The sequence below is a fragment of the Muscardinus avellanarius genome, assembly GCF_963383645.1.
Source record: "Muscardinus avellanarius genome assembly, chromosome: X".
NCBI classification, from domain to species: Eukaryota; Metazoa; Chordata; class Mammalia; order Rodentia; family Gliridae; genus Muscardinus; species Muscardinus avellanarius.
The window spans coordinates 18,710,565-18,725,152 of record NC_137792.1 but is presented as its reverse complement, the minus strand read 5'-3'; the positions used below and the strand labels follow the sequence as shown (position 1 = coordinate 18,725,152).

At 35.8% G+C, this 14,588-nt stretch overlaps 1 protein-coding gene across 3 annotated transcripts in view; it reads right to left on the bottom strand.

Annotated features, from left to right (window-relative positions):
- Nucleotides 1-14,588, bottom strand: part of POLA1 (DNA polymerase alpha 1, catalytic subunit) — a gene marked incomplete at both ends in the record, with an annotated part of 345,550 nt that overhangs the window by 198,195 nt on the left and 132,767 nt on the right. For all 3 annotated transcript variants that reach the window (XM_080718511.1, XM_080718513.1, XM_080718512.1), the window contains 5 exons: nucleotides 2,029-2,160; nucleotides 8,682-8,814; nucleotides 10,784-10,989; nucleotides 12,948-13,040; nucleotides 13,808-13,840. In XM_080718511.1, the coding sequence (XP_080574637.1) occupies nucleotides 2,029-2,160; nucleotides 8,682-8,814; nucleotides 10,784-10,989; nucleotides 12,948-13,040; nucleotides 13,808-13,840 (597 nt within the window). The remainder of the gene's footprint in view (nucleotides 1-2,028; nucleotides 2,161-8,681; nucleotides 8,815-10,783; nucleotides 10,990-12,947; nucleotides 13,041-13,807; nucleotides 13,841-14,588) is intronic.

Here is a 14,588-nt window from a genome sequence, read left to right as displayed (position 1 = left end):
ATATTGATCTTACTGGTAGGAGGGGTACTAAGGGTAGAACCCAATGACATTTTACCTCTGAGTTAAATTCCTATCCTTTTTTTATTTTTTATTTTAAAATATAGGGGCTCACTTAGTTGCTGGGCCTGGTCTGAAACCTGTGATCCTCCTCGATCAATCCCCCAAGTAATGGGATTATAGGCTTGTACCACCACACTCGGCTTTGAACATCATATTTTTAAAGTTACCACATGTATGCCTGTATTCTAGGATTAGCCAAAATATGACTGTGGCTTGAGTTCATTATTAGATGCTATTTCACATTCTGAACCTCTTTATTTTTCAAAGTTATATGATACAATCTGCTCCTGTCATTAAAAATCTAAGAGCTTTTCCATGTATGTGAAGACATAAGTGGAGAAAAAAACTAGCCTATTTACCAAAATCTTTATTTGCATAATATGAAAATTGTTTTTTGGAGATGAGACTTGTCAGAGCCAATATGCAAAGCACAATAAAGGGCTTGAGCGAGTCAGGCATTTATGGAAATATTTTCCTGCAGGAATTGGCTTTCTGTAACAGTTCTTAATCAAGGGTAACCCTAGGAGGGAGACAGAGTCAAGTGCTGATTCCTGTCCATGTACTTATATCATCTGTTATGTACATCTTCTACAGTATGTAGCAAATATTAACAGGCTACTCTTAAATTTTTATAAGGCTCTATGCTTTAAAAGCACATTGATTGTAGCTTAACACAGATCAGTCATATCACAATGAACTCTAAATTTTATCTAAATTTCCACACTGTGATAACATAATGTAGTATAAATTAAGACAAAGCCCTTAATATTTTAAAAGAAACTCTTATTTAGGTGAATTATGCCTTGGGATGAATACATCATAGAAACTGTAAAGAATTTGGATAGAGGCTTATAATTATGACTTTTTCATAGGGAGAAAAACTGAGAGCTCTTTGTTCCAATTAGAGTCAAGTGCCTTCAAAGAAAAAATAACGTGCTCTTCTATCCTACCTCTCTCTCTCAATCTCTGTTAGCAGCAGGCTACTCTAAAATAGAAACAAGTTAGTGGTTCAAATCTGTGTTCCAAAGGTCTAGCTGATTCTTAGAGGTGCCCCATGGTACAGGGAGATAGGAAGCATCTAGGCCATCTCCATGAAGGGAGGAAAGGAGAAGGGGAGAGAAAGGAAACTGGCTGGACCTTGTTTGTTTTTTTATATCTCTTAACTTTCTCCCTATAATTGCACATTTCATATTTCTTCAAGGACTTCTTTGATGGAGGGTAGGCAAACAATATTCATATATTTTTTCATTATCCTACTGATACTCATAACGGAAAGTGCTGCAAAAGGAATGATAAAGAACTACTGCTGGACATATGACTAAACTTACACACAGTTTTCTTTCTTCCTTTTAATGCAGCACTGGGATCAAACTCAGGGTCTTGTGCTTGATAGGCAAGTGCTCTACCACTTGGCTACATCGCCAGCCCCTGATGCTTGCCTGCTTGCTTATTTATTCGTTTATTTTTTGTGTGTGTGGTGCTAGGGATTGAACCTAAAGGCATTCTATCTCCGAGCTACGTACCTAGCCCAATTTTTTATTTTTACTTTTTAAAACAGGGTCTCACTAAGTTGAAGAGGGCCTCACAAAGTAGCTGAAGCTGGCCGAGAACCAGGATCTTTCTGTCTCAGCCTCCCAAGTACTGGGATTATAAGTATGCACCACCATGCCTGGTTGCCATGATGCATTTTGATGATAGTTAATTTAGGACTAAAACAGTAGCTGCTGCTATAAACCTGTCTCATCAAAACAATTGCAGTCAAACAAACACTAGCCTTAAATGTTTTATGAACCTTATAATAAAACATGCCATACCTGACAAATGATTTTTTAAATGTTGTACAACTAGTCAGACTAAACCATCTCTTTACAGGATGAATTATTTGGTAGACTATAAAATAAGACACTATGGCAATCTGGATTTTACTCTGGGTTAAGTGGTATGAGTCTTATGAATTGATAGTTTTACCTTACAGATGACATACGACACAGTATCCCCAGCTTTCACCTTCCTGCCTCCTTGAGAATTTATCCAGAGGGCAACATGTACATGAGGTAGGCTTTTTTTATCAGGATAATCCTGGGGATCCTTTGTCAATGCCTAAAAGAGATAAGGAAAAGAGCCCAAAACATTAAAATAAAATTATTCTTGCACAGATACACATTGAACACATCTTTGCTAGAATCACACTAAATGCAAAAACATAAAAATCAGAGAAGATATATATATATATAAAACAAGGCTACAACATTTTTAAACAGTCCACCTTCCAGGTTCCTTTCTCTTTCACTTAGTAAATATGTACCTTTATTTGAGGGGGGTGGTACTGGGGATTGTTTCTGCCTCTGAGCTACACCCCTGGACCTATTTTATTTTTTTAATTTAGAAATAGGGTATCTGGATTGAATCCAGAGGCATTGTGCCTCTGAGCTACGCCCCTAGACCTAATTTTTTTTAAAATTTAGAAACAGAGTCTCACGAAGTTGTGGAGGGCCTTAAGTTGCTGAGGCTGCTAGGAACCTGTATTTCTCCTGTCTCAGCCTCTCGAGTACTGGGAATGCTTAGGTGTGTGCCACCACGCCCAGTTCAGATGCAACTTTAATACAAGAAATATAGGGTTGAGAATACAGCTGAGTGGCAGAGCACATGCTTAGCATTCACAAAGTTCTGGGTTGAATCCCAAGCAGAAAGGGACGGAGAGAGAGACTGAAAGAGGGAAATACAAATTTATGGGCCATGTTACATAACACCTCCAAGCCCTCAAATCTCCATAATAAGGCACATGTGCTCTAAGAAAAATGTGAACAAAGTATTATAGAGTTTATACAGGTGAAAATCACTTCTATTGAAGAGCAGAAATCATGGAAGAGAAAAACTCTGAGCTGGTATTTGAAGAAAAAACAAGATTTTAAATAAAGGGAACAGGGACAAGAATATTATAGGTAGACAATAAAAAAAGAATATTACAGGTAGAGAAAAAAGAGGTGAAAAAATATATAGTTTATGGGACTGAAATTCAACATGCACAAAGGAAAGAAAGAGAATATCTAGCTCTAGAAGGTGTACGAGTCCACAGACAAAAGAAAGATGAGAACTAGGGCACTGCTTAATGAGCTTGCCTGTTTGCAAAGTGTAATTTGCAGACCCCTGGGATCTCCTGACACCCTTTTGGGAAATTTCAAGATCAAAACTATTTTCACAAAATTACTGTTTGTCCTGATGATGCAGAAGCAATGGTGGAGACGACTGTCAGTGCTGTGTACACGTGAATCAAAGCAGCACCATCAAGTTGTACTGAGACACTGTATTCTTCACTATAATGCACAGATTCAAAACACCTAAGAATGTACTTGAAGTAGCAAAAATTAATATTTATTTTGTGGTACTGAGGATTGAACCCAGGGGCATTCTACTTCTTAGCTACACTACACCCCCAGTTTTCTTTTATTTATTATTTTTAAAGTCTTGCTAAGTTGCTGATACTGGCCTTAAACCTGCAATCTTCCTGCCTCAGCCTCCCAAGTACTGGGATTACCGATTTATACCATCATGCATGGTGAAATTAATCATTTTAAACCTCTTGACCCTTCACAGTACAAGTCTACCGTTTTGTGTTCTAAAACAGAAAGTACAGACAAAACACATCTAAAGAATGAAGGCTGCTCCAGGAAAGGAAAAGTGCTTATGCAATTGTTTTAGTTGCAAGCTAAACTAGCTGTCTTTTCCGTACAATACAATTTGTACTTGAATGGGTAAACTTGGTTATTCTGACACAGGTATCTGACAGACAATTCCTCAAAAAAGAACTAAGTAAGCCTGCTAGTTCAAGAAAAAAACCAAAACCTGATAGTAAAATAATGTCAAGGAGAAAATTCAAGCTTTTAAGTGTAAATTAGGATTTTAGAAAACTTATTTCTACGTTTGTGAGCGTGCAGCTTCCCAGTACTTAAAGTCATTTCTGAAATAAGTTGGAATATTTTTAAATATGAATTTTTGAAGGCGTGTCAATTATGGAAGGTTATGCATAATTTAGGAAACCAAAATATTATTCAAAGTACAATATAGACCAATAGATTTTAATGTGAGAGAGATCAATAGAGTTTAATATGAGAAAGTATAAACCACTCACTGGTATGGTTTCATTCAGATGTCACATGACAAATAACCTTTAAGAAAAAAAATCACCTACAGAGTTTCAGTATAAGGTCAAAGAAATTGAATATATAGAACTATCAGAAAAAAATTACTAAAATACTTCTTATTCTAACTGAATGTGTAAAACTTTTTTCTTTCTATTCTTTTTATACTTCAACCAAATGTTTTCTACTAAGCTAGAATTTAAAGAGATTTGCAAAATTCTAAAATTGGACCACTCCTCTGGCTAACTTTTCTTTGTTTTAGTATATATATTTTTCATGGAAAAATGTTATTTTTATAATCTATAATTTATTTATTTATTTATTTTTTTTTTTTTTTTTTTTTGGTGGTACTGGGGTTCCTGGAAGCCCTTCTACCTCCGGGCTACACTCCCAGACCTATTTTTTACATTTTCATTTTGGAAACAGGGTCTCCTAAACCAGCGCGCGCCGCTGGCTTCGAACCTGCGCGATCCTCCTGTCTCTGCCTCCCAAGCGCGGGGATTACAAGCGTGCGCCACCACGCCCGGCATAATCTATAATTTATTAAATGTTATTTTTAAATAAGTAAATGCTTTTCAATTTGTAGCACAATAAATATCAGCATAAACCACATAAACAAAGGTTCTTCAAGTCTTCAATTACTTTAAGAGTATATATGTATCCTGACTCCCCCCCCCCCAAAAAATCAAGACCTGCTGTGATAGAATAAAGTAGGTTCTCAAACATGGGTGCAATATGTAAGTTATACATACTTTCTTAATCCTATACTTGGTATGGAAGAGTGCCTAGGAATCTCTCCATGTGTTTGAATCTCCTTCAACCTCGATTATGTTAACTTTTGAATAACTTGAATGGGCCATACTATACTGAACCCTTAATCCATTTAGTCCAGTTAAGAAAACCATTTAACCTTCTTCAATTGACTATTCCTCAGTGCAATGTTATGAAATTTTGATTCTTATCTGACACTTTCAATTATTATATTGTAGCTATTTGAAGGTTTTACAAGCTGGAATTGGAAGACCTCATTAATTAAAAAAAAAAAAAGGAAAACCCACTTCCTGGTGATTTAGACTCAAGTTAGCAAGGGCTACAAAAATCAGCTATGAAGTATTTTGAGTCAATTAATAAAATATATTTAAGACTGCAGCAGCTCAGAAAAATTAGACACGCCATGTTTTTAGTTTCTCCTGGCAATAAAGTAAATCCTACCACTGTACACATGCTTCCATCCTAACGTATCCTGCCATTGTCAAACTCCACCAACATTGCCTAAAATAACAAAACAAAAACACCCTGTAATGACATCGACAACCAGTCACAGTCTCTTCCATTCCACTCTCTTGAAAAAAGTAAAATGCAACAATGGAATTGCTCACAAGTTTGAAATATTTTGCGTATTCAGATAAATGTTAAAGAATATCAGAACTTATAACCTTTGATGTGAGTAGCTTACTGTAAATAGACACAGAATTAGAACTATGATAGAGGTATCCTTTCATCAGAATTTACCATACTTATATCAATATTACAGAAATTTTTCTTTATAAAAGGAAAGGTAGGACTACGGAACAGTAAATACCTTTTGTAAACCATTAGGATAGGGAAAATATGGACTATGCTTTCCTTATTCAACTTCATATCCAGAATCTAGAACTATACACATAAGAGGTACTCTCTATTTGCTAAACAGATGATTAAACAAATTATTTTTTCAATGCTTCCTGAATAACTATTATTTGCCAGCTAATATGCTAAGCAATATGAAGAGTAAAAGATGGTAAGTCAGTTTCAGTTTTGTAAAAAAATAAAAATATATGCACAGCCTAGGCACACTAGGCACAGAGTGTTAACTCTTGCTGGCAATAATATGTTACTATAAGATAATTACTGAAGCTGAATGATGGATACATGGAGAGTAATGGTACTATTCCTTCCAAAGTATGGATATATTTTAATAAATACTTAAAATTATAAAACAATGTAGAATACCGATTAGAATCTGGAGATGTCAGTATGTTTCCGACTCTAGATTTTTTTTCTCATACATTACTAATGAGAAGATGAGTGTGGACCCACTTCCCTAGAGGAAGTATGTTTTCTATTATGGTGTCAATAATACAGGCATGCTTGTGAGCCTTCCAAACTCATCCCTGGAAGCCCTTGATAAAGAGAGTCACATTTCTAGGAAAGTAGACATAATTAGGTATACACCATACAGAATAGATGTAAAAACGAAGAAAACTAAAGATTCTTATTCATGGAAATTTTTTGAGAAAGAAATAAAACCTCAAAAAAAAAACTTTCCGGAAACAAAAGTGATTCCATGCTAACATATGTATACTGCATCACTTAAAGAGCCAGTACTGAGGCATACTTTCACTTGAAATACATAACTGTACTTTTTTGACATTAAACACATGAAGATCAAGGCATGGGAAACATAAACTTACCTAAGAATAAAAGTAAATTGTAAGTATATGCATAGAAAATACTCATTCTCTAAAAATCAAAGCACTGAAAGTTAAACCCAACTGTGAAATACAGTAACATATCCATTATGGTGGCAAAGACTTACTTTACTCATTCATTCATTCATTTATTCAATCATTCATTTATTCATTCATTCATTTATGGTACTGGGGACTGAACTCAGGGCATTCTACTTTTGAGCTATATTCCAAGCCTTTTTTATTTTGAAACAGATTCTAAGTTACTGAAGATGACCTTGAACCTGAGATCCTTCTGTGTCAGCCTCCCAAGTACTGGATTACAGGCATGTGCTACCACACCCAGCTCAAAGTTTTATTTAAAAATCATCACCACCAGCCGGGCATGATGGCTCACACTTGTAACCCCAGCATTCGGGAGGCTGAAACAGGAGGATGGTGAGTTTGTGGCCAGCCTCAGCTACTTAGTGAGGCCCTTCACATCTCAGTGAGACCCTGTTTCCAAATAAAGAGTAAAAAATAGGGCTGGGGGTTTGCTCAGAGGTAGAATGCCCGTGAGTCCTATCCTCAGTACCACACACACACAAAAATCATCAACACCATAAGCAAGGTGTGATAAAGAAGGCACACACAATTTTTTACAACCAACTCATAATACTCCTTTGCAAGATCCATACAGATATTTATATCTTGACTCAAATATTTCAAGAACCTAGACAAAGTGTATCACTCAAAGCAAATAAGTGAACAAGAATTGAACAAGGATGTTCCATAGTTTTTATGATAGTCAAAATAAATATTAATCAAAAAATAAAAATTTGAATAAATATGCACCCACAAAATAGATTATACTGATTAACTTTATGATTTTAAGGTAATACAGAAATGTAAAAAATAGTTTATTAGATTAAAATAGGTTTCTAAATAATATATATCGTAACTGCTACAATGTAAAAATATATTTTCAAGAGTCAGAAAATGTGTAAAAATGACATGCATTACTTTAGCATAGGGGTATTATGAATGAGTTTTCATTCTAAAACTTCCATTTAATGTCATCATTAGATTCTCATTAAAATTTTTTGTATGAGCTTTAACAAAAAAAATCTATTACAAAATGGGTAAAGTGATATTTGCAAATTAGCTTCTGAATATGTAAGGGTATTCTTTTTAGAAGAAAATCTATTAACCTTCTTGCTTATAACACAGCACTATGAAAATCATGGCTTTGTTTTTCAAACTGGGTAAGAAAATTATTGCCTATTTTCTTTTGGTGGTACTGGGGGTTCCTGGAAACCGTTCTACCTCCGGGGCTACACTCCCAGACCGTTTTTATACTTTTTTTAAAATTTGGAAACAAGGTCTCACGCCAGGGAGGCTGGCTTCAAACCTGTGTGATCCTCCTGTCTCCGCCTCCCAAGTGCGGGGATTATAAGCTTGCGACACCACACCCGGCAATATTGCCTATTTTTAACAACTAAGATTCTCCATAAAGTGTAACTTACATAGTTATTTTATTTACAAACAGCACAAGTATTTTATACATACAATTACCACAATCTTAATTCTATCACTTAGTCCCTAAAAGCCTTCTGAATATAGTAACTCTAAGGAGCACTATTGAGAAGTTACACAGATACACACACACACACACACACACACACACACACACACACACTCCCCTTACAGGCCTATAGCCCAAGCATTACTTGGTATGATTATGAAGGAATGTTCTTAAGTCCCCAATATACAGAATAGAATCATATACTAGGATACAAACCCCATAGGACCTCTGGAAACCAGGTTTACACAATTAAAGTAAAAAATAGGGAGCAAAGGCCTCTGTGGCAGATGTGGCAGTACCTGTGGCTAAAGAGGTATGCTAATGCTTATCTGTAAGATGGCTGTTAAGCAGTTTTCACCACCAGCTAGAATGTATTTAAATTGCCAGGATGAGGTGGTTCTTCTGCTATCTGAAGGAGGAGAAAAACACATGACAGCAGCTGGGTTCAGTAATAAATGTTACATTTACCTTGTTAATTTCAAATTGACTCACTGGGACACCGCCATTTAACACATTTTCTCCAATTTCTATTAACCTCTTCTGAATGTTTTCTACAATAGTGTCCCGGTTTTGATCAGAAAGAATCTGACCAATAACAAAGCTGCAGAAAAAAAAAAAGGGAGAGAAATTGATTTTTAATATCATACTTTATTAACAAAGGAAAGAAAGGGAAAACGAACGCCATTCATTAGGTTAACACATGGACAAGACCTATTCTAGGAGCTAATAAAAAGGTTAATATCCAAAAGACAATTACTATTTTTTTTGTAGTCCTGGGGATGGAACTCAGGGGCCTCTACCTCCGGGCTACACCCCCGACTTATTTTATATTTTATTCTGAAACAGGGTCTCACTAAGTTGCTGAGAGCCTCACTAAGTAGCTGAGGCTGGCTTTGAACCTGTGCGATCCTCCTGTCTCAGCCTCACAAGTACTGGGACTATTTGTTTTTAATACTAATTCTACCAAAGGTTTGCCAACATGAGAATATTAGGTTTACCCTAATAACATATTTGTGGTAGCTAACACTTCATACAAATGCAATGGAGAAAAATGTGTGTTCCACTCTATTGTTACGCAGTTAAAAAATTCTCAAGCAGTTATATTCTACCCATATGTTAAAACTTTAGAAAACTTCACTCTCTTCATAAAGTACCAAGATATTGTCTCTGGTATCAACAAGATATCATCTCTCCCCAAGATGATTGTTAGCAAGGATGAGTAGCAATATAAAATTTTTATGGAATTTTTAAAAATCCAACATTTCATACTTTTCTTTCTTCAGCTTCATTTTAAATTGCTCAGGGCTCTCCAACCTTATGCTATCCCACAAAAACGTCATGTTATTCTACTAAACTCGAAGCAAAGAGAGTAAGAAAAGGAATGAGGAAGTCAATATTTTATCCATTTCTTAGAAAATGCAGAGTGAGAGTTTGACAGCTGCATTATAATTTGTCAGAAAAAGAACCCTGACAAAAACATTTGTATAGCTTTAATTACTAATACATTTCTCACTCACAGAGAAATTTACTTCTATTATGATGCATCTTTTCTTAGAAAACACAAAGCTGAAGAGAACACTCTAATCGACAGTCTATACAAAGTAGTTTCATCTTTGGGTACATTTGGGGGCAATGAGGCATTTCAAACTACATTTCGTAAAAGGCTAACAGTGACCTATACTCAGATGATCAACTTTGCCTAATCAAGAGTAGTTTTGCAGAAGCAACAATTGCTCAATCTCCAAACTTCAAGGCAGGACAAAGACTAAAAAATAAGTTTCAAAAGCTGATATTTAGCAAAAATTAAAATAGTTTCAAATCTAGCTTTAAAAAATTCTCTTACTTTCAGAATTCCTCCAGTTCAAAAAATAGGAGCATTTGAAAGATGGAAAATAAAATGTCTAAAGACTCATTTTTAAATAAGTGTTTTATATATTAATATGGCCTACCCAAAAGAGGTCTTATCTCAATCTCCAGTCTTAGGTGAAAAGCCAGGGAGTAAATTATTACATTTATTATTTGTGAAGCGCTCACGGTACTTTAGGATGACTTCTTAATCTGAGATTAGCAAGACACTTTTACACACAAATGTTATGATGGATGGGTACAAAGTCTCACTCCAATGGCCCACTTTGACTCTTAGAATATTTTAAGCCACAAAATGGGGAAATTTTAACTATTATATTCCTAAATAGGCTCTAAAACGATCCAGGAGCACAAAAAAGCCCTTTCTGACACACAAAAAATTAAAGAAAAACAAGACAACATCTATAAAACTGACTCTGTTAAAGAATTCAAAGGTGAAAGTTTACTCTACCCAAGAGTTAAAACTCATGGGATGCATCTTATGGCAAGCATTTCTAATCTAGCAAATTTGACTTATTCTAACTTCTAACTTTAAAAGCCTCTCTAAATAAGAATTGTTCATGTGAAATATTATTAATATGCAGCAGTAATAAAAACAGCCTGAAATGAAGTTAGAGCCTATTGTTGGCAAACCCACAGACTTTCTCTACATCAACACTTGTATTTTTAAAAGAAAACAAAAGTAAACTGAAAGCTGAACTCACTTTCCAGTGTCTTTAGCAAGATCACACCAATCTCTTCTAACTATATCCAATCCTTTAAGCTCCTGTTTGGTAACGTAATTCCCATCCGACGTTGGCTCAACAACCAGAGCAGCATACTTCTTTTTCTTCAGCAGTAGCAGAGACTTAAAAACACCATCAATGTCTATTTCAAGCAGTTTGTACAACTTATTCACTTCACTTTTTACCTATGAAAATTCCAAACGTTAATGTTAGCTTCTCAAACACCTAAGACGAAGAACATGTTACGTGTTCCCAAGACGATCTAAACAGATCTTGAAGCCACATAAGATTAGAATGCATTTACTCAACTTATATGTAGCATGGAATTATACGGGTACAACGTAAAGACACTGAGAAACAAAGAGTGGCGAGCAAATTTAAAGAAAGAGATAGACAATAATATAAACATATCCCACCCAAACAATGGATAGAAATGGCTGGATGGGCCCCCAGGAAATTATGGAAAAATCTGAAAGTCTTCAGTGAATCAAAATACTCATTCCAACGCTGGGCGTGGTGGCGCACGCTTGTAATCCCCATGCTTGGGAGGCGGAGACAGGAGGATCGCGCTGGTTCAGAGCCAGCCTCGCTGGCTTAAGAGACTCTGTTTCCACATAAAAATGTTAAAAAATAGGTCTGGGAGTGTAGTCCGTGGGAGTGTATACCGGAGGTAGAAGGGCTTCCAGGAACCCCAGTACCACCAAAAAAAAAAAAAAAAAAAAAAAAAAAAAAAAAAAAAACCTCATTCCATATGTACCTGCCTTCAATCCAAGCAATTAGAAAGACTAATAAGTAAACATGTGGACAGAAATTAGTAAGTGAAACTTTTAAAAAATAACATATAAGATGTCCTAGAGCACCTCAAATATAAGCATGATGAATAAATAAATGAAGTCAATTGTTCTTTACAGACAGGGCCAAGGCACAGCTAAAGCTCCGCAAGACCCAAAATGAGTATAATATGCTTGGCCTGTTCTTAAGTGAAGAGTATAATTCCAACTTCACATTTTATAGGAGGGAAAGACAGGCAGTTGATAGTGTATAGGATAGCATCTTCATTTTTAGTATATTAGGACAATATCTTTTTCTTTTTTGTTTTGTTTTTCTGGTACGGGGGATTGAATTCAGGGGCGTTTTACCTCTGAACTATATCCTTAGTCTGATTTTATGTTTTATTTTGAAACAAGGTCTCACTAAGTTGCTAAAGTTGTCCTCGAATCTGCAATCCTCCTATCTCAGCCCCCAGGACTGGGATTATAGGCATGCGCCACCACGTCCAGCTTCAGGACAATATCCTAACATAGCAAATACTCAAGAAACACTTGCTAGCTGTGAATTCTAGTAAGAAGCTACACATTATTATTTCTAAATGTCTCCTTGCCTTTTCACATATATTTAAATACCAATTGTAGGTAGCAATGTGTGTGTAGATAGGCATTCATCTTTTTTTTTTTTTTTGCGGGTCTGGGGACGGAACCCAGGGGTATTCGACCTCTGAGCTACACCCTCTGCCCTATTTTTTTTTTTTATTCTTTATTTTGAAACCAGGTCTCACTGAGTTGCAGAGGGCCTCACTGAGTAGCTGAGGCTGTCCGCGAACCGTGGTCCTCCGGTCTCAGCCTCCCCAATGCTGGGATTACAAGCGTGCACCACCATGCCCAGCTTTTATTCTTTATTTTAAAACATGGTCTCACTGAGTTGCAAAGGACCTCAGTAGGTAGCTGAGGCTGTCCAACGAGAAAGGCGATCCTCCTGTCTCAGCCTCTCAAATTCTGGGATTACAAGCATGCGCCACCACACCTGGTGCAGGCATACATCTTACTACTACTACAGACATGTATTTCCTTATGAATAACAATGTGGTTAAGTACCAATGTGACCACATCTTAAACATACAACACACACACACAAAAAAAAACCTATACGCTGATTAAAAAAAACAATTACCTTTAAATTTTATCCTCAAAACAACGAATTCAAGTAGAGGGTTAAAAACATTTAAAAAACCCAAAGACTTTGGAGGTGCTAAGTTTATTTTCCAAAGTACACACATGCACATACATGTGACTTTATGGTATTCCATGTTTAAAAATAATTCAGAATTCACAAAAAGAGGTAAAACAAATTCACCAAATTATCTCACCTTGTTTCCCAGCTTAAATACTTCTTCCAGGTTGGTGCTATTGGTGTTTATCATAATTGAATCTGTATCTCCATAAATAACTTCAAGATTCATCTGATGAAAACCCCAAATTAGAAGAATTAACAACAAAAACAGTGACCATTATACACAATTAAACTAAAGATTTTTCTACACTGCAGAAATTGCAGGTTCCACTGACTTTTTAAAAGTTTATATTGACTTTTATCTGTATTTTCAGGTTGTACAATAGAAGATTAAGACCCTATGAAGTAGAAAGGTAAGTACCACAACATTAAGAAAACCTCCCAAATTTTCTTAAAACAGAGTGGAAAAGAATTGTGTCTAGTTCCAATTGAAACAAAATATGGAATTTAATAATGAGCAGGAGAACAAGAGGCTAGGAAACAAGGTCTATATTTATCCACTGTACCACATGCTTAGTGGTCACAGCAATTTAAGGAGCAGAAACATAATGGATTTTTGAAATTCAGGGGCACAAATCCATATTAAATTCTTAACAGGTTCAAACAGTATTTAGTAGAATATGAACAGTGCCAAAAAATCAATCATAACAAACAACGCTGCAGCACATACAGTATAAAGGCCTGGAAATAAACTCTAATTAGCACTGTTACTAATTTTCCTGAAACACTCACATATAGGCTTCAAGCAGGGGCTAGATCATATCAGTGTTGGTACAAGAAAAAAGCTGTAATCCATTAGAAGGGATTATAAATGTAAACTAGGCATCCTAAGAAGCAATTTCCAGTAATGTTTGGGTTACAATTTTCCTTAAATACAGAAACGTTACCAGGTATGATATTTAAGAGTTGTTATATAATGAAAATGCTCAGTATTACCTTCTGTACCATCTCTTTCGTATGCATCAAAATCTAAATGAAACAAAAGTCAAGATTAATACATTGCATAATTACAATGAAAGACATAAATATAATCATGAAGAGGCAAGTAATTCTGTGATTTGCCATTTCCATGCATCTTTAAAGCCCTTGAGGATTCCCAAAAACAGTTATGACAACAATAATACCAACATAATGTAAAAATAAGTTTGCCTCTATGCTGATGCTGAGCTAGAGAGACTCAAGCAGATATATGTCTCCATCTCCATATATCTTTGATAAACACACATGACAAAATATCCCTGGATAAAATAGAACAAAGGGGAAAACTTATTTCTTTTTGTGTATGTGGTACTTTCTGAACCCAGAGCATCCTATCTCTGAGCCATACCCCCAACACTTCTTTTTTTTTTGTTTGTTTGGAAACAGGGTCTTGCTAAATTACTGCGGCTGGCCTCAAACCTGTGATCCTCCTGTCTCAGCCTCTCTTGTACTGGGATTACAGGTATGTGCCATCATGCCCAGGGCTTTAAAATCATATGTGATGGAAACTGTGCTGGGAATACATTGTACATTTCTCATTTTCTCCTCAAAGATCCCCAATCACTTCATTGGTGATTCTATCTACAAAGTAGCTATTATTAGTTAATGTCCCCATTTGTGAGAAGCTAAAAGACAAAAAGAACTAGTTTGTCCTAGTCACTGCAAACAAGGAATGAACCTAGGCACCAACTCTAGAGCACAGGCTTCAGTGACTTGATCCAACTGCCTCTCTACTATT